The sequence below is a fragment of the Littorina saxatilis genome, linkage group LG10, assembly GCF_037325665.1.
Source record: "Littorina saxatilis isolate snail1 linkage group LG10, US_GU_Lsax_2.0, whole genome shotgun sequence".
NCBI lineage: Eukaryota > Metazoa > Mollusca > Gastropoda > Littorinimorpha > Littorinidae > Littorina > Littorina saxatilis.
The window spans coordinates 7,650,555-7,672,171 of record NC_090254.1 but is presented as its reverse complement, the minus strand read 5'-3'; the positions used below and the strand labels follow the sequence as shown (position 1 = coordinate 7,672,171).

Below are 21,617 nucleotides of genomic sequence, written 5' to 3'. Positions count from 1 at the left end.
ATTGGCTGATTCAGGTCACAAGAATGCTGTCACTGACAGGCAGTATCAGATCGGAGTGTTCCAGTGCCCATTTCAACTGTTCAGTCTAATTTGCTGTATCCCTTGACATTATGTTTTGGTCGAAATGTGTCGGTAATGAAACCGTTACTTCCAATATTATGACTATAATGACATGATAACAGACATGTCTCGAAAATGAAATAAACTTTGGCTTGTCTGTTATCATGTTTGATAGTCATAATATCATACCTAAATCATACAAACAAAAATAATTTTAAAAAAAACCAAACGACTACACTAAAATGACTGTTGAATGAATGAATCAAACGGAAGTAATTAATTGATGATAAATTTCACCTGAGAGAGAGAGAGACAGAGACAGAGACAGAGAGAGAGAGAGAGAGAGAGAGAGAGAGAGAGAGAGAGAGAGAGAGAGAGAGAGAGAGAGAGAGAGAGAGAGAGAGAGATTCGAACTCAACTGCAAAGCCTGTGAAATGATTAAGTCATCTCCTCCCTCAAGCCACCCCCCAAACACGCACACACACACACACACACACACACACACACACACACACACACACACACACACACACATCTATCTATATATATATACGACTTGTGTCTGTCTGTCTGTCTGTGTGTGTGTGTGTGTCTGTCTGTGCGCCATCGCCATGCACGGCCAAAGTTCTCGATGGATCTGCTTCAAATTTGGTGAGCTTATTCAGAGAGACCCCGGACACAACCTCATCGATGAGATATTTCAACACGTGCTCTCAGCGCGCAGCGCTGAACCGATTTTGGTTCCACCTCAGCTACCCGGGCCCCCATACCGACACACCAAAGCCAAAGTTCTCGGTGGATCTTTTTCAAATTTGGACACCGTATTCAGCTACACCCCCGGACACAATATCATCGATGAGATATTTCAACACGTGCTTTCAGCGCGCAGCGCTGAACCGATTTTGGTTTTTCTGTTCATTTCACCATTCCCAGTAACTCTTCCTTATCTTCTCCAGTGTTTTGCGTTTATCTCCCTTCCTTCGTGTGGCTTCAATCCATATTCCCGTTTCTACGTTACTATTTTTAGAATGTCACTGCGCTGTCCAGAACGCTTCCCTTGCACCCGTAAGTTGTTCTTACTGTCAAAGTGAAAAGGTCGAATCAATTTATAGCCACGCGAAAAATACACTGTCACCTATCTTCATATATTTATAGATATACATATACATATATATATATATATATATATATATATATATATATATATATATCCCATGACCTCCCTTCTTTGTCTCTGTTACTTCAGTATGGGTATATATGTTGTATTTTTATAGCTCAATAAATACATCATGGACTCAAAAAAATATATGATAGTGCAGATTCCGATTTGGGCGAAGAACTACTTTGCTCCCGACCTTTGACCTCGCGCCGAACAATGTGACACATTTGTATGAAGTTCCAAAATCGTATTGTACGGCTCAGAAAACCATATCAGTTGCACGCAAAAATGAATCTCAGAACCGATCTGATGTATGAGATGCAATAAGCAAACGTTTCTTTCATTATGAAAGCAATGCAGGTGGGAAAAAACGAACATTCAACTTACAAGATAACCAGATGCTAGCGAACCAAAACAAAAACACGAGTACCCTCCCCTTGCTTCGTTAGCAGACGACTTTTGAGAATCTGTCAGACCGTCCTTACCTGGCACGGTTGGGCTTCGCTATCATCAGCTGTTTCACGTGTTTTGCGAGCAAGTCTACTCTTTTGCCTGGCTCTGCAGTAAGTCCACATTGGCGATGAAGGTATCTAAGAACTTAACATGTGTGTATTTTTCCGTAATCCAGTCATATTCTTTCAAAATGCAATCAAGCGGCGGTGACAGACTTGGGTCCTGTTTTCCTCGCTCCCATACCAGTTTAGGTTCATGCAAACACACTCGCAAAACATGTAGATACATTTCAAATAGGGAGCAAATGGTTAAATCTACATATGTGTTCCCTAAAATTTGCTTCTCTGTCAATAAGACTAATTGTATAATAATGCGTTCGAAAAAAACAACGTGGAATCGATTCTGAATCGAGTCGAGTAAGCCAAATGGGGGCCAAACCGGTTTCCCCGTTCCGCCGACCTGAAACGCAAAAGAATTGTGCGCTTCAACTAAATGGATTTCTATACGACTTCATTACTTTCTTGCAACTTATGAACCTTTACTTAAAGCTTTTAAACGGTCTGAAAGCAGTGTTACCGCGTACTTATAGATGCACTCATTCGTTTTATTTTTTCAGCGACGGTCACTTAGTTTAAGGTTGCAAAAAGGCCAAGTCTCGCTGAAAACACTGTTTCACACTCCACAGATCGCAACAGTGCCGCTAGTAGTCTACACTTTGTGTTTGATGGTAGAATGGGATATACAGATTACAACACTCGTGGTTTTTTATATGGCTTGTATTTCAGTCAAGACCCAGCGGGAATATCAATCGAGAGCCACTCGCCAAAGGCTCGTGTCTCCCGATGATATTCATCCGCTGGGTCTTGACTGAAATACAAGCCATATAAAAAACCACTCGTGTTGTAACCTATACATATATATATATATATATATATATATATATATATATATATATATATATATATATATATATACGGCTTCTGTGTGTGTGTGTGTTTGTGTGTGTGTGTGGGCAAAACCTGTGGATTGTAGAGTTCTGTTTGTGATGGGGTCTAGCGGCTTTTGTCTGTCTCTGGCTGGCTCATTCGGGAAGCCCCATCAAAACAGATGAACACCTATAATGCATGCCCACGTGTAATAAAAAGGATTAACCGCCTAAGGGCAGAAGCTGGGAACTACCAATTTCTGGAGCTTAAATGCACCTGTCAATCCGACCTCACCATTGCTCATTTGACTTTGGAGTGTGATTTGAACTCATGCCACTTTCAACCCCTGACTCAGTTTATAAACTCAAATAGAAATATTCTGCCAAATACCTCAAAGGAAAAATTAAGCTATCTTTTAAGTTTTAATAAAGACCTTGGGTGGCAAGGTCCCAAACTTATCGCTGGACTGGTGCACACGCACCCACTTGGTCCCTGGATATGAAGAGACATTGCTGCGGCTGACGCCATTGCTTCTCATACAGCTACTATATATTTTTAATCAGAACTTGTAAAAATACCATTTCCTATCCAAGTATCTCTTAACACCATTTTTAATTAGATGAGCGAGAGTGTGCGGGGGGCGGAAGGGTGGTGAACCACTGTACATAAAGGGAAAGTTTGTGTGCGTGCCTGTGTGTGTTCTTAATCTAAGACAAATGTCGCCAATGTTTTTACAGAGTGACGTTAAATAAACGATTTTATCATCATCATCTGTCTGTATGTTCTGGCATTTGAGAAGCCACAACAGATAATATAGGGCTAAGAAATAAGCTCTAAAATTCTCAATCCCGTTTGACAGGACTTCGCCTTCAAAGGTGATTGTGGTGAACCGCCACGCTGGCTGTCTCTGTCTCGCGATTCACCCCGGCGAAGCCGGGTATTCCTCTAGTATATATATACGACTAGTGTCTGTCTGTCTGTCTGTCTGTCTGTTCGCGATGTACGGCCAAAGTTCTCGGTGGATCTTTTTCAAATTTGGACACCGTATTCAGCTACACCCCGGACACAACCTCATCGATGAGATATTTCAACACGTGCTCTCAGCGCGCAGCGCTGTGCGCGCTGAACCGATTTTGTTGTTTTTTGTCTGGATCCACTACCAGTAACTCTTCCTTATCTTCTCCAGTGTTTTCAGCCGCGATTATCTCCCTTCCTCCGTGTGGCGTCAATCCATATTCCCGTTACTACGTTACTATTTTTAGAAGGTCACTGCACGTTACTATTTTAAGAAGGTCTCCAGTGTTTTGCGCGTTTATCTCCTTTCCTTTGTGCGCCGGCAAAGCCGGCGTCCACCCGGCAGCCGGGTCCCAGGCGCAGCCTGGTATTCGGCTCTACTTCTTCCCGGCGAAGCCGGTACCCGGCAAAGCGGGTAATCATCTAGTACATACATACACAGACATCAATCGCTTTGTCTTTTTATGATAAGAGCGGAAATTATTGCCAATCAATATCACTCCACTGTTCTTTAATTCTGAGCTCAGCATGTTTTTGTTGTTGCGGGTAGGGAAATTGGCGTCACTTCTTTTCAGCGATGTGAATGCTCAGGAGAGGACCGAAGCCGAGTTATAAAACAAGAGGCGAAGCCTTCAAGGCTCATGTAAGAAATCGACAAACAGTAACACAAACTCAATCACTTCGTCACACATACACACACACACACACACACACACACACACACACACACACAGTAAGCGGCATAGGTGACACTGTGCAAGAAAGCGAGACACTAGATCTAGATCTGAATGGCCGATTTCGAAGAAAAAACTAGTCTCGGCCCGCTCGGCAAAATAACAATGACCGAGACTTTAAGTAATTCCTTCGCGTGACGTCTAACCCTCTTACGTCATAATGTGACGTCTTCAAATGTTGTGACGTCTTCAAATGTTAAAGTTTCTACCACAGACATACATACATACATACGCACGCACGCACGCACGCACGCACGCACGCACAGACAGACAAAAGTTAGCATCGCATAGGCTACACTTACGTGAGCCAATAATGGCAGAAATAACACATTGTTGTCACAAAGGTCGTCAAAACACAGAACCTACTTTGATCTTTTCCAGTGGTGTTTGAACTTCTTGAAAGCGGAAACGCCTTCCTCCTCAATAATGCTTGACATGGATTTGAAACATTCAGTTATATTGATGTAAGCGCTTTGAACTTCGGATAAGGCGCTATATAAATAAAGAGAATAATAAAAAAATTAAAAAAAATAATAATTGAGGGTACTGTTCCCAGAAAATGACCACACAAAGAGACGGGAGAGAACGACTTGAAAACAACATTTAAACACTCGACCGTAACCATGGTTCAAGTGGAGGTTCACATAATTCTGCCGGTAACCTGATTATCAGGTGTGCTTTTTGCATTTAGTCAGGTTTTGACTAAATGTTTTAACATAGAGGGGGAATTGAGACGATTGTTGTGGTGTGTGTGTGTGTGTGTGTGTGTGTGTGTGTGTGTGTGTGTGTGTGTGTGTGTGTGTGTGTGTGTGTCTAGAGAAATTCAGAGTAAACTACTGGAGCGATCTTTATGAAATTTGACATGAGAGTTCCTGGGAATGATATCCCCGGACGTTTGTTTACATTTTTTCGATAAATGTCTTTGATGACGTCATATCCGGCTTTCTGTAAAAGTTGAGGCGGCACTGTCACACCCTCATTTTTCAATGAAATGGCTTGAAATTTTGGCCAAGCAATCTTCGACAAAGACCGGACTTTGGTTTTGCATTTCAGCTTGGAGGCTTAAAAATTAATTAATGACTTTGGTAATTAAAAATCTGAAAATTGTAATTACTTTTTTTTGTATAAAACGATCCAAAAACAACTTCATATTATTCTTCGTCATTTTGTGATTCCAAAGACATATAAATATGCTATATTCGGTTTAAAAACAAGCTCTGAAAATTAAAAATATAAAAATTGTGATTAGAATAAAATTTTCTATATCGATTTAAAAACAATTTCATCCTATTCCTTGTCGGTTTCTGATTCCAAACACATATAGATATGATATGTTTGGATTTAAAACAAGCTCAGAAAGTTAAAAAGAATAAAGATAAAGAAAATAAGCGTGCTATCCTGCTCAGCGCAACCACTACCGCGCTGTTCGGGATTGTCAATTTCACTGCCTTAGGCACGAACGGTGGACTGACGATGCTACGAGTATACGGTCTTGCTGAAAAAATGCAGTGCGTTCAGTTTCAACATTCTGTGAGTTCGACAGCTTGACTAAATGTTGTATTTTAGCGACTTGTTATATATCAAAAAGAAGATAGATCAATTTAATTCAGACCTCCAACTCTGAAGACTTCAGTGTGAGCAAACAACATATAAAAGAAAATGTAGGAAGAAAACACACATTCAAAAGTGAACAATTACAAAACACACATTGCAAGCTTTTTTTCCTAAAGGCACAGTTAGTGCACAGCCATGCGTTTCAATGCTCAGCGGAAACAGATTCCCTTCAAACTGCCGCCCGAGTGGCTAGTTTCGATTTTGGTTTGTTTGGGAAATCAAAACAAGAGCAGTGTGCCCGTTTGATCTATGAAACATGTGAATATGAAATGTGAAAAGCTGTGTATTTGTTTTCTTTAGAATTGAATATTGGATTAGACCTTTAAATTTAAAGGCATATTTCTTCCCATGACACTGATGTTGCTCACTAGCACTATGTCAGATCCCCCCCAGACGGGCGCAGTGGCGTGGTGGTAAGACATCGGCCTCCTAATCGGGAGGTCGTGAGTTCGAATCCCGGTCGCTGCCGCCTGGTGGGTTAAGAGTGGAGATTTTTCCGATCTCCCAGGTCAAATTATGTGCAGACCTGCTAGTGACTTAACCCCCTTCGTGTGTTCACGCAAGCACAAGACCAAGTGCGCACGGAAAATATTCTGTAATCCATGTTCGGTGGGTTATAGAAACACGAAAATACCCAGCATGCCTCTCCCGAAATCGGGGTATGCTGCCTGCATGGCGGGGTAAAAACGGTCCTACACGTACAAATCCACTCGAGAACGTGAGTGAACGTGGGAGTCTAAGCCCATGAACGAAGAAGAAAAAGATCCCTCCACTTGGGCTCATACCAAAAACCAGCATCCTGCGCGGAGTGAGAATATGTTCGTGAATTGATATTTGAGATTGACACTGGTGTCAGGTACGATTTTGTTTTAATGCCACTCTGTACAGGAAGCATCCAGGCTGTTGAGTTGTCACGTGACCAGGCTGTTGAGTTGTCACGTGATCAAGTGAAGGAGTGGTCTTATCCCATCTAGAAGTGTGGCCAGATCTGAGATGATGATCCTTCTTCTTTTTCTTCTGCGTTCGTGGGCTTAAACTCCCACGTACACTCTTGGGTTTGTGACCGGTTTTTACCCCGCCATTTAGGCAGCCATACGCCGCTTTCGGAGGAAGCATGCTGGGTATTTTCGTGTTTCTATAACCCACCGAACTCTGACATGGATTACAGGATCTTTTCCGTGCGCACTTGGTCTTGTGCTTGTGTGTACACACGAAGGGGGATAAGGCACTAGCAGGTCTGCACATACGTTGACCTGGGAGATCGGACAAATCTCCACCTTAACCCACCAGGCGGCCGCGGCCGGGATTTGAACCCACGACCTTCCGCTTTGGAGGCCAGTGTCTTACCATCAAGCCCGTCTAGATGATGATCCAAATCGGTTGCACACGAAAAATTGTGCCTTGAAAGTCTTTTTAGATATTGCGACGGATTGTGCCTTTAAAAGCAGTGCATATATATACACCCAAGATGAAAGTGTCTAAAGTTCCGTTTTGATTGCGTGCAGTTTAAGTGGCACCATTGGCACAACAAAGAAGGCTGTTATCAAAAGGCACTGGTCCGACTGGAACACTAAAGAACCACGGTCGCTTGTGAGAGCTGGTCTTTCTTCCACGGTGAAGTCTACTTGGGAGCCATTAGCAACTAGAGAGAGAGACAGCTAATATCCGGTGCCACTGTTCTAAACGAAACACGTTTTGAGCTATATTGAGTTATTTTGGCGACAAGTTTAAGAAATTCAGTCAAAAGCTGTGCTGGTATATTGTGATCGGAAATCATTTTTTTGCCCTATCACAGGTTGTTATTTATAAGGCTCAGCTGAAATCTGACTTTAACAAGATAACCAGATTTCCCCCCAAAGTCATCACGGAATTGAATAATATAAAACAGACTTAAAAAGAAAACTACAGTTCGTCACATTATACTTTCAGCACAGGGAATTGACGTCCTGGCTGTAAAATGATTCAACGCTTCGAGTGTTGTTGACTATTTGCAGGTAAAAGCACATTAATAGTGAAAGTCAGTGACAGCTAGTGTGCAGAATTAAAAATACTGACTTTTGTTGGACCTACGATGGAAAAAATAAAGGCATGTACACTGAAAGCAACTGCCTTGTTCTCTCTATGGATTCTCTTGTCCATCAATATTCTTGCTACAGCCGCAGCAAAAACGTCAAATCGCAGTGAAGTAGTGTATACAATGTTGACACCCACTGACGTCATTTTCAGCGATTACGTCATGTTTACGTTAGACTCCGTACGCAGTAGAAAAGATTGTGGGCGAATTTGTCTTGAAACCTGTGACTGCGTCATGTTTACGTATTATGAGACGTCTACCGGGAGTGAATGTCGTGGCCATTCAAAGGTTATGACGTCAAACGACGTGAAGAGTTATGTTCCAGGGGCAAGGAGTTTTATTGTGAGAGGTACGTGACAAAATGATGTTCTTTTGCTGTAAATTATCTGTCTTTCTTGTTTCTTTCTTTTTTTTCTTTTTTTCTTATTCAGATATCGTGTAGCCCAGAGTCCAAACTCAATTCAATTCAATTCAATTCAATAAAACTTTATTGTCTGAATGCAACAAACACACCTTTTTCTTGTGGCTCGTGTACTATATAACATCACATGAATACACACTCTTACTCATTTCAAACAGTCGTTTATGTCCTGACGTGCAGTGCCAGTAAGAGCAATCAACAGCAACATAAACTGTGATCATTGATTGCTTGGTTGCTTCGTTGATTCAAGCACAATGGCATTTTATAAATGGAACTACACAGTCTAGGCTGTATTGGTTGTGTGAGATACATACAGAATTGTTAAGGAAGTGGTTGTACCTGTATCCGCACAGGTTTCGTCTGCAAGCGTTGTGTATAACCGCCAGCACTGGACAATAATTATGACGATAAACTGAATCATGATTCCTACACAAAAAAGTTCCAACGGAAGCTGTTCCGCTGTTTCTATTCATTTAAATCAATTGGCATAGTTAAGTATAATTTTCGAGTAAATCATTGCAGATTTAAAAAACAAACCAAAAAACACATAACAAGAAAGGTTCGTTATTGGAACGTTTATTTGTTGACAGAATGAACAATCACGAATATATCGACCTGATCGTCTTTGAATGGAACATTGCAGGTGTGTCCAAATTACAACACAGCGAATGTTCCTTAGGACTTATTAAGGCTACATTCGCCCGAAAAAGTATGCCCAAAGTGGCTTCTTTAGATATATTATACGTCATTTGTATTTTTGACCAAAATATGACATTATACACAGATCGAGACAGTCAATGTTCCTCTGAGACCGCGCCATGTATCGATCGAATTTAGCTGGAACCCCATTTATTTGTTTACCATTGAACGCACACAAACATGCACTGTTTTGTAGTCTCGGCTAGCCGCCTAAATATGAATTTTTGTCGGACTCTGACGTCACATGGTTCAAAGAAGGGAAATCTAATGTTTAATCGATACATGTTCTGTTATATCTGTAATGTAAGCACACATTTGTTGTCACAGATCCTAGCAACGGTGTGGACGCTCACACAGGGACGTGTGGCGGCAGAGATGGAGTGTATAATGTGCGTGTCGGTGGTGGCACCCTTGTGTCCGTCTACTGTGACCAGACCACAGACGGAGGAGGATGGACAGTAAGTGAACGTTGGACCTGTCTACAGCGACCACCTCAGGAACTGGCCAATAGTGGGCGTTATAGACAGGTGGTCGCTATGCATGCATTAGTTATATTTAATTATGTAGAATAATATAGAAGAACATCGCCCGGGATACTATACTTCAGAGTCGTCGTTGTGGACAGGCGGTCGCTTTCGAGAGGTGATCACTAGGGCGCAGTAAGTACAACATATATCTTAGCTTGTCACTTGCCTTCTCCGAAGACGGAGTGTGGCTGCCCATAATTATGCCACTCATGTATCCGTCTACCGTGAGCACACAATGAGGCAGGAATAGCCCTGACATACTTGGAACGTGAAATTTAAACACGAAGCGATGGGTTAGGACGTCGACCTGTGAATGTTCGGGGTTCGAATCTTGGCTGCGACTGGTGGGTCAAGGGCAGAATGTTTCCAGTCTCTCAGGTCAAATCATGTGCAGATCTACTAGTGCAGATCTCTTCGGTGTCCGAACCACCCCCCGTGTATACTACATTGGGTGTGCACGTTAAAGATCCCACGATTGACAAAAGGGTCTTTCCTGGCAAAATTGCTTAGGCACAGTTAATAATTGTCTACCATACCCGTGTGACTTGGAATAAGGCCGTGAAAGGTAAATATGCGCCGACATGGCTGCAATCTACTGGCCGTATAAAATTTCATCTCACACGGCATCACTGCAGAGCGCCTAGAACTGTACCCACGGAATATGCGCGATATAAGCTTCATTGATTGATTGATTGATAGTGCCTTATCCCCATGTCGTGTGAACGGAAAATATGCTATCCATGTCATGGTTCGGTGGGTGAAAACACACACTCACACGAAAATACCCTGCGTGCATTCCTGTGTGTGTGCAGGTGTTCCAACGACGTCAGGACGGGACGGTGGACTTTTTCAGGGACTGGCTGGACTACGAAAATGGATTTGGTTCTCCGGACGGCGAATACTGGCTGGGTTGGTTCTCGACCATCTTTTGTTCTCGTGTGTGTGTGTGTGTGTGTGTGTGTGTGTATGTGTGTGAGTGTGTGTGTGTGTGTGTGTGTGTGTGTGTGTGTGTGTGTGTGTGTGTATGTGTGTGCGTGTGGATGCGTATAATTATGAGAAAGAATGTGCTTGTATGCGAGTTCGTGCGTGCGTGTTTATAAAATCTCACAGTTAGTGAGTAGCTGAGAATGCAAAACCCTACCATGTCGGAGAATAATAAAATGAGTAATGTTTTTCCAACTTTTTTGTTCAGGCCTGCAGACGGTCTACACAATGACAGAAAAAGAAACGTTCGACCTGCGGGTTGAAATGCGCTGCGGCAACTTTTCTGGGTTCACGACCTACAGGGGTTTCCGATTGAGTGACAAGGGAGATAACTACACGCTTCATCTTGGTGTACGCACTGGTGGAGACATGGGTACGATGAGAGAGAGAGAGAGAGAGAGAGAGAGAGAGAGAGAGAGAGAGAGAGAGAGAGAGACAGAGACAGAGACAGAGACAGAGACAGAGACAGAGGGACAGAGACAGAGGGACAGAGACTGTGAGACAAAGTGAGACAGAGAGAGAGAGACACAGAGAGAGAGACAGAGATAGAGACAAAGGGAGACAGAGAGAGACAGACAGACAGAGACAGACAGAGAGACAGAGGGAGAGACAGGGAGAGAGAGAGAGACAGACAAACAGACAGACAGACAAACAGAGAGACAGAGGGAGAGACAGACAGAGCGAGAGAGAGAGAGAGCGAGGGAGACAGAGGGAGAGAGAGAGAGAGAGAGAGAGAGAGAGAGAGAGAGAGAGAGAGAGAGAGAAAGAGAGAGAGAGTGTGTGTGTGTCTGCGTGTATCTATACATATATGTACTAGTCTGTACGTGTGTGTCGGTATGTCCTTCTAGTGGAATGGCATAGTGGTTAAAGTGCTTGCCAGTCACCTTGACGGTCGGGATTGACACCCCTCCCCCCTTCATCCCCACCCCCGCCCTCCTCGGGGTGGATACAATTACGAGATTCTCCCGAGCGCTCTCCAGTCTACCCAGTTTGTATTGGGAGCCCGGTCTTATTCGGGACGGGGGAAGGTGAGAGCGAGGGAAAGGAGATGGGCACCGCCCTCATAAAGCTGGCCCTAGCTATAGCGAAGTTGAGATGGGCACCGCCCTCACAAAGCTGGTACTAGCTATAGAGAAGTTGAGATGGGAACCGCCCTCATAAAGCTGGCACTAGCTATAGAGAAGTTGAGATGGGCACCGCCCTCATAAAGCTGGCACTAGCTATAGAGAAGTTGAGATGGGCACCGCCCTCATAAAGCTGGCACTAGCTATAGAGAAGTTGAGATGGGCACCGCCCTCATAAAGCTGGCACTAGCTACAGAGAAGTTGAGATGGGCACCGCCCTCATAAAGCTGGCCCTAGCTATAGAGAAGTTGAGATGGGCACCGCCCTCATAAAGCTGGCACTAGCTATAGAGAAGTTGAGATGGGCACCGCCCTCATAAAGCTGGCACTAGCTATAGTGAAGTTGAGATGGGCACCGCCCTCATAAAGCTGGCACTAGCTATAGAGAAGTTGAGATGGGCACCGCACTCACAAAGCTGGTACAAGCTATAGAGAAGTTGAGATGGGCACCGCCCTCATAAAGCTGGCACTAGCTATAGAGAAGTTGAGATGGGCACCGCCCTCATAAAGCTGGTACTAGCTACATGAGCTAGTTGAGTTGAGTTGAAATCTCTAACAGCCTGCCCCCCGAGTCCAAAACATGGTTACGGGACAACTTTTACCTTTTATACCCTCTCTGCCTGGCCTCTATTTCCAAGACAGTGTTGGTGTCAAAACATGTTTCACTCCTTTTGTATGGCACTTTTGTTTGTGTTTTTCTTGATTCGTAATGTTAAGTCTGAGAAATCATTTGTGTCCTTCCTTTAACAATAAAACAAACATACACCTCTTTCCATGTCTTTGATCAGGATCAGGTAGCAAAGACAGCTTGATGAAGCACAACAACTACCCGTTCAGTACGCGAGACAGAGACAACGACCCAAAGCAACTCAAGTGCGCCTTAAATCAGAAAGGCGCATTCTGGTATAAGGGCTGCACCAGTGCCAACTTCAATGGAGAGTACGGAACTTCCACCGGCATTTACTGGGGCTACTGGAAGAGCTCCTGTCAGTTTTCTGAAATGAAGTTCAGGCCTGCTTGACTGGTTGGACCTGTTTAACTGGGGAAACTTAACTTCGCCAACAAATTATTGCAACAAATTTCGCACCCAAATGAAAGCATTAATTAAGTCGATTTTGAGGGTACCCTTATTTGAGCAGCGGCCACGTGATCCCTGTAAAAGAAATCTGCAGTCCGAAAGATGATCCAGATATTCAAGTAATCGGCCTTAACTGGCATATGAATGAAATGACAGGAGCATTAATGCTTGTATGTGGTTGCGAAATGTGTTGCAATAATATTTTGGCGAAGTTTAGTACTAGAACAGCAACTGGCAGGGTTTATTTTAGACGAAGATCCAACTTGTTTGATGGATATGAATAAGATGGATCGACGTAAATTGTATGTTTATTTGGTTGGATAGTTTTTTAAACTTTTTTTAAACAATTTTGAATGTATGTAATTATTTTGGCCGAGGTGCAATGTGACCAGAGAGATTCAACTTAAGCCAATACGAAGGTGCAGAGATACATGTACAGATTGTATTTAAGTGAAAGGACATGTTGTTGAAACCGGGCTGCCTGCTGAATTGCAAGCATGTTTGACGGTCGTAGATTTGCTTCAAGAAATCGCTCCTCTGCTTCACTTTTGCCACAGACATTTGCGCTGTGTGATTTTTGGAATGATTGCTTTTTACTGACCTCTTTTTTTCACAGGTCACCTTCTGCATCGAAATATGTACAACGAGAAAAACAAATTGTGTCTTTGCATTAACACGCTCTGTAAGAGAGTGTGTCGAGAAAAACTAGGAACCTAATTTTTGGCACACACCGTATGCTCCACAAATCCAAGCTACTCACCAAATGTCATCTCAATTGAACCCAGAGTACCAGAGATACGAGTATAATAAAAAGACAGACAGACAGACAGAGCGAATCATATACACCGCCATATAAAGGCGGCGCAATAACGAAACATGCATAGGACCTTAGACTGCCGAGGCTGTGGCATCTAAGGCTCTTTACAACCAAACCGCCTCAAGACAAACCACCAGACAGCAAGGCACTTGCCCCTGGTACTGTCACACTACAACTCCATTCAAGTGAAAAGAGACCCACAGCGACAGCGCTGACTGCCAGCACTGACACATAATGATCCAGCTGGATCTCCAAACTAACCCCATGACTCTCCTTGAAACCACCTCCGGCTCGGGTGCTGCGTTGACCAGGAGCTAGAGCGCGACAACCATCCCTCCCTTGGGGGGTGGCCTTTTTTATTTTTTATTTTTTTCTCCATCTTAAGTCGGGGTCAAACCCGGGAGCAATGCCCCTAATGGTTTTACCGTAAGGGCGTTAAACATTACTGATCATCGAAACACTGTCCAAGGTTTGTTTGACATGTGTACCTTCGTATTGTCTTGTCGATAGTTCCAGTAAAGATTACAAAGACACATACAAGCAACCCCGAGATGATTGCATCCCCTGTAGACTATTTTCTCAGTTTTGGTCTGACTGTTTTACCTTAATTGTATGTTAATATTTTTTAATTAGAGACTATTTTCTCAGTTATGGTTTAATTGTTTTACCTTGTATGTTAAATGTTTGTTCAACAGAGACTATTTTCTCAGCTTTGGTCTAATTGTTTTACATTAATTGTTATTTGTTTTCGTTGATTTTTGGGGGGACTATAATTATTCTCCGACAGTCAAGGGAATAACTGAACTAAACTCCGCTCAGACGTCGCACATTTGGCAACAACGACAGTTGATTCATTGTCAGGGGACGGGCGCTGTGGCGGGGTGGTAAGACGGGCGCTGTGGCGAGGTGGTAAGACGGGCGCTGTGGCGGGGTGGTAAGACGGGCGCTGTGGCGGGGTGGTAAGACGGGCGCTGTGGCGTGGTGGTAAGACGGGCGCTGTGGCGGGGTGGTAAGACGGGCGCTGTGGCGGGGTAGTAAGACGTCGGCCTCTTGTGGCGGGGTGGTAAGACGGGCGCTGTGGCGGGGTGGTAAGACGGGCGCTGTGGCGGGGTAGTAAGACGTCGGCCTCTTGTGGCGGGGTGGTAAGACGGGCGCTGTGGCGGGGTGGTAAGACGTCGGCCTCTTAATCGGAAGGTCGAGGGTTCGAATCCCGGCCGCGGCCGCCTGGTGGGTTAAGTGTGGAGATTTTTCCGATCTCCCAGGTCAACTTATGTGCAGACCTGCTAGTGACTTAGGGGGCATAGTAGGTAGTGCGCACGGAAAAGATCCTGTAATCCATGTCAGAGTTCGGTGGGTTATAGAAACACGAAAATACCCAGCGGAATACCGAAAGCGGCGTATGGCTGCCTTAATGGCGGGGTAAAAACGGTCATACACGTAAAATTCCAACATGTACGTGGGAGTTTCAGCCCACGAACGCAGAAGAAGAAGAAGAAGATTCATTGTCAGGACCTTTGTATACAATCCATGGATCAGTACGATTCATGTCATTCCAGTGGTATACATGTAGTGTGTCTCGCTTTATATTTTAACTTTTGCACAATCACTCGAATAATTATTTGAACGATTATACGCTGAATTGGTGATTTGATTGATTATTGAACTAATTTAGTTTTTTTGTTTTTTTTGTTTTTTGTCTTTACACTTGTTCCTTGTCCCGTTGTGCTCTCACACCGCCCCGTCCCTGCACTCGCTGCTCCAACCACGTCTGAATTTCGTTCCGCTGCCAGACTTGTCGATTTTACAGACGCTCCAGGGGGGGATGTCGGGTCGCTGCGGTAGGCTACCCTCGGAAGATGACACTGCACTTCTGCTGAGTCACTTCGACGGTGTTCAGTAGTGGGTCTGTCCCGAGCTAACAGATGCAGCCTACTACCTACAAACGACATTGACTTTAAGTCGCGGAGCCAGACTGAGTGAGCGTCCCCTCCAAAGAGCAGACCGCCACCACGTCCCTCCGTCGACCCCCCAGAACATCACACGTTGAAGACTGACAGCAGAACTACTATTCAAGGAAGGATCGAACAGGAACACTGAGACCAAGGTCACCATGACAGCTCCGGGCATGAAGGGCCACAAGATCAAGGACAATTTATGTTTTCGATGATTAATGAGATGAGGATGATTATAATGATGATGCTTTGGATTTCCAATTTGGTTTTGAGACTACGTGACAGGGCAGCACTTTACACTTACTGTCATAATATATCCTGGTGTCAACCAGGCCCGAGAACTGCCGCACCTGCGGTGTTGGTCAGGTATACTACAGAACCTGAGCACCCTCAAAGTCGCATTCGTTAAGTGAATGACACTCGGCTGTGTGATCCCAGCCTTCCCATAGCACTTCCACTCTGGGTAGGAGCCGACCGTAGCCCGAAATACCCACATGACCCTGATGGGATTCGAACCCACGACCTCCCGGCCCGCAGCCCGATGCGCTAACCACTGCGCTTCGGGGGCCGGTTTTTATTGAACTAATTAGTTCATATTTAAAAATGTGTGATGCACGCATTCACGTGGAAAAACAATAGACTATTTCAGTATGTTGTCGACATTTGTATCCGATTTCAAAGTTGTTGTTGTTTTTGTTGTTGTTTTGTATTTTTTGTTGTTGTAATTTTCTCAATATAGTCAAAGCACACACACACACACACACACACACACACACACACACACACACACACACACACACACACTCAGAAGAAAGATGTTTGTATAAACGTACGGAACGCGGATCGTATCAACTGATGCAGGAAATTGATGCATCCAAAACCAAGAATTTGATGCATGAATGACTTTTCTAGCTTTTCAGGCTTAAGGATACATAAGAGAAAGTCTGAGGCGATGTGGTTTGGTAGTAGAAAACATTGTGATGAAACATTTTATAATTTTGTTTGGAAGAAAAAGTTGAAGATTTTGGGTGTATATTTTTGTAATGATAAGAGTGCTTCTTTGGTAGAACATGACTGGACTGGAAGAATAAGGAATATTAAGCGATTGATTTGTGCATGGGAGAAGCGAAATTTGAGCATTGTAGGGAAAATATGTATTGTGAAAACGTTTTTAATTTCACAATTTGTGCATATTATTCAAGCGTTTGTATTACCTGACTGTGTTTTGAATGAAGTCAATACCTTATTGTTCAGATTTTTGTGGCGAAAAAGAGATTGTAATCGGAAGGCCTTTGAAAAGGTGAAAAGAAGCGTTTTATGTTTTGAAATTGAAAAAGGTGGTTTAAAAATGATCGATATTAGGCAAATGCAAATTTCTTTTATTATTACAGTGGGTTTCACAACTGACTACATCAAATGAAAATGATAATTGGAGTTTCACTCCAAAGATGATGTATTTGCGTTTTGGAAAGCATTTTGAATGTTTCTTATCGAATGTAAACAGCGCAAGATTGAAAGGGTTAGACCTAGTGAAATCACACTTTTGGAAAGCAGTATTAAAATATTGGCTGGATAATAACCACTACGATCGTGGGACAGTCGGGCCGACTTTATTATGGAATAATGCATGCATAACGTATAGTGGCAAAGTTTTATTTTTTGAAAGTTGGATACAACGAGGTGTATTGGTATTAACTGACATTGTACGTTCGGGAGACATATTATCATATCAAGACATATGTGATTTGATTGGATATTCGCCAAACCGAATTCTTAAATATAATGTTGTAAAAGCTGCTGTGTCATTATTTATGAGGAAAAATGTTGTAAATATGACTGTTGATGTTTGTATTACCTTACCACTGTTTAACGGCAAAAATGTGTTAAGTGCCAGAGAATATATGAAAGAGATTATTAATATGAAAACAGATGTACCATGTTCCGGAGGATTTTGGAAGAGAAAGTTTAATGTAGAAATTGATGAACGATCTTGGATAGTTGCCTGAGTTTTACACTGGAAAATTATGCACAACATTTATCCGACCAACATTCTCCTGTGTAAAATGAAAGTAACGGAAACTAATAAATGTAATTGTCAGTAAGTACTGGTGTCACATGACTGATGTGAACCAGTTGATTGGCTAATGGCGATGCGCTAAAACTGTTAGCGCACTCTTGGAGTGCGCTAACTTTTCCACAGAGCGTATTCTTACGCCCTTTACCTAAGCAAGACTGTGCTCTCATCCTCAGAATTAATTACTGACATGTAGCTTATATTTTCCACAATACCAAATGACCATAAATTCCCTGCTTCTCAATTAAAGCAGAAGTGGTTTTTTTCTGACAGATTGCATGTGCCTGTGCCACAGTGCGGCTGCCACTGATCTAAAAATACAAGCCGCTGTGTTTCATCTAATTCTCGCCGACTTGCATAGATTCTTCTCATCGTGTTAGTGGCATGTAGCTTATCATCCACATTACCAAATGATGAGTTAATATAAAATTCCCACCCGCTAGCAGAAAACACAAGTGTTATTCCGATAACGTACCAGCTAGACCAGTTTGGAAGACTGACTCGATCGACTCTGTCATACGTAGCCGCACTGACTACACTGAAATACGACTGCATCAGTTCAGTAAATGAATGGTTTCCGAATTATTATTTCAAGGCAAGAACAATCGTAATCGAAAACGTGTAGGGTTCAGAACGTTCTTACCATTATAAGATTTATTACCAGCGTGCCTCGTGCGTGCAGACTCAGTCAGTGCAGACTGCATGCAGTGGTTTGATTGCCCTAGCAGACGACATAAACCCCGCTCAGCAAATTAACATGTTGGGCAAATGTGAACGAAAAAACGATGGGGATATAATACGAGTAGGGTTCAGAGCATTCTTACCGTTCATATTTAGTATCAGACTCCCCGATGAGTGAAGATAAAACACGAGAAATATGCCACATTTGTTTTGAAAATGTGCGAACCGTCGAGTCCCGCGGCTTCGAGTCAATTCAAGGGGAGTCACTCCGCACAGTCAATCCGTCGAAGCTCGACTGGAGGTTTCGAATCGCAAATAATGAAGAGCACAGCCCTTTCTCCGAGTTCAAATGAGGTCTCTCTGAAAGATCATCACTGTTCAGATTAACGCTACACTGGAATTTACCAACAGAAATTAAAATGCGTGTGACGAAAGCACGACACACTTGAGACACCCCACACAAAAGTAGATCTTTACTGTACACGACCTGACCACACAGTTATGCCTATTCAAATGCGCGTTGCAAAATGTGCGCTTGGAATCTTCTTTTTTCTATGGCGGTACTGACAATATCGTTATTGAAACAATCCCAGTGCACTAAGGGATTTATAGAGCAAATCTCGAAAATAATTATTGAACTCAGCGCTATGCGCTTCGTTCAATAATGAATTTTCTCGATTTGCTCTATAAATCCCTTAGTGCACTGGGATGTCTCAATAACTTAAATTACTGTTGTGATGTAACTGATTTCATTGAACACTTCTTTTTTGAATGCCCGGTTGTATACACATTCTGGAAGTTTATTGAAGAATTTATTTTTCGTACTTTAGAAATTAAGATTGTTTTGAAAGTTAGTGATGTTTTATTTGGTATGCATTTTGTAATGGTGAAAAAGGCAACTATGTATAAATTGAACCACATTATCTTAATCGGAAAGATGTGCGTTAGTATATATAAAAAAAACAAATTCGTTTTTACCGTTGGAAAGTATTTTTAATAGGCAGTTACAGATAAGAAGCATTTTTGTGTGAGTGTTCGAAGAACAAAACGTTAAAAAAAAGTTAGCTTGTTGTACTCGATAAGTTGTATTTAATTCATTGTATGAGATATTGTTAATTGTTGTTATTTATTTGAATACAAAATTTTGAAAAAAAAAAAAAAAAAGAATTATCGGGTTTTCCCAGAAAGTGCCGAGCAAAAAGCAAAATTTAAACCGAAATACGAAGCGAAACGAACTATTTCTATCAACTGATGCAGGAAATTGATGCATCCAAAACCACGAATTTGATGCATCGTACAAGGGTTTCTTGTGTGTAAGATCCCGATCGCAAAACATTTGTACAATAAGAAAAGGTTCGCCGAACACCAGTCAAAAACGATTCTTCTTCGGCCATGTTGAACACGTCGGAAAAGAAAAGTTTGAGTCGAAGGTCAAGGGCGTCAAAACTTCGTGTGCACAAAAGACAAACCACAAACAAAACAAAAAATGCCTTAAAATGCATAATGCCGTGACTTTGACTTGTTCCCTATTTAATTGTATGTTGTACGTTTATTTTTGTTTTATCTAACCAATCTGTTTATATTTGTCAAAATGTCATTTCAAGTTTTTCCGTGCTCAGGCATTTCTTAAGGAAAGACCGGAAATGAATGATCTTTCGCATGCATGCAAAACCGAAAGTGATGCATCAAAATGATGCATCAAAATGATGCATCATTTTCTAAAAGGATGCATCATTTTCGTATCGGATGCATCAGTTTTGGAAAATGATGCATCCTTTTTGAAAATGATGCATCCTTTTGTTCTTGGTTTTGGATGCATCAATTTCCTGCATCAGTTGATACGATCCGCGTTCCGTATAAACGAACTGTGTCACGCCTTTTGAGAATATAGCTTGCAGGGCCGGACTACCGGGGGGGTTATGGGGGTTGCGCAACCCCCCCCCCCCCCCCTAGCCTAAACATGTACCTCACTTATTTAAAACATTTTTTATTATTGTTTATTTTATGCTGTTTCATGCAAGGAGCGACCATTTTCCTATCTTAGAATATGACCTACCCATCAGCTTCAGGGGGCTTTGCCCCCTGACCCCCACAAGGGGCTGTGCCCCTTGACCCCGCCCGGGAGGAACATCCCCCTGGACCACCACTGGCAACCCCTCCCCTCCTCTTTGCCTAGTCCGGCCCTGGCTTGTAAAGGTATGATGAAAAGGGTGAGAGAAAGAGAGAGGCCAAAGGGATAGATTGATAGGCAGAAAATCACTGTCGGGAAGTGGACACTCAATGAACAAACTAACTAACAAATAGACGAACAAGATACACACACACACACACCCACACACACACACACACACACACACCCACCCACACACACACACACACACACACACACACACACACACACACACACACACACACACACACACATTACACTTTCATTACTTTCCAAACAATTTTATGAAAGAGACGAAACACTTAACATGAACGGTCTCATTTAATAACATTAACAGTCTGTTCCACATTTGTTTTTACTCGCAACAGTGTTCGTAAGTGTTTTGAAAAGTATATACATGCACAGATGTCAGCGAAACATCAATTAGTGCAAACAGATGGAAACCTCTGCTTCAGGAAACACCAGGAAAGTGTAGGAATACGCAGGCACAGTCACCACACCAGGTGGCGCTGATTCTGGTTCCAGGGGCGGTAACTCGTCATTTACAAGTTGTAGTTTTTCACCGTTCAGAGCGATGTACCTGAACAAAAGTACATGTAGTCGAGATAATATTCTCATGGCATTCAAACAATTATCGATATTACCAAGACATAGGCTTAAACAAAATAATGAATACGAAATTAGATTGGATGAAGTTTCCTGCACTAGTTAGATTTATAAAATGTTATATGACAAATAATTAATGAATTTTAGGAAGTTTGTCTGCACTATTCGAAAATACAAAACGTCAAAAATAAAACATTTTGGAACTTGTGTTTTCTCATATTCAATGTGGGTACAAATGGGCTTGCATGCGTTATGATGACTTCGCTTACTTGGACGTCAGTCCATCCTTGTCCCCTGCTGTCAAAGAGTAGCGGAAACGAGGCTGGTGTGTAAACTGGGGCAGGTCAAAGGTCACAGGGTAGTTATTAGGATTCAGAATGTACAGCGCTAGACCGCCTGCTTTGAAACTGGAACAGTTATCAATCAACACAAGCCTAAAATGAATACAAGA

At 42.7% G+C, this 21,617-nt stretch overlaps 1 protein-coding gene across 1 annotated transcript in view; it reads right to left on the bottom strand.

Moving 5' to 3' along the window:
- Positions 1 to 20,741: 20,741 nt before the first annotated feature.
- LOC138978081 (heparanase-like) overlaps positions 20,742 to 21,617 on the bottom strand; it is a 10,678-nt gene continuing 9,802 nt past the window's right edge. Inside the window, exons 10-11 of the mRNA XM_070350707.1 lie at positions 21,436 to 21,573; positions 20,742 to 21,140 (exon numbers count right to left, since the gene is read on the bottom strand). Of these exons, the coding sequence (XP_070206808.1) occupies positions 20,984 to 21,140; positions 21,436 to 21,573 (295 nt within the window). The 3' untranslated portion in view covers positions 20,742 to 20,983. The remainder of the gene's footprint in view (positions 21,141 to 21,435; positions 21,574 to 21,617) is intronic.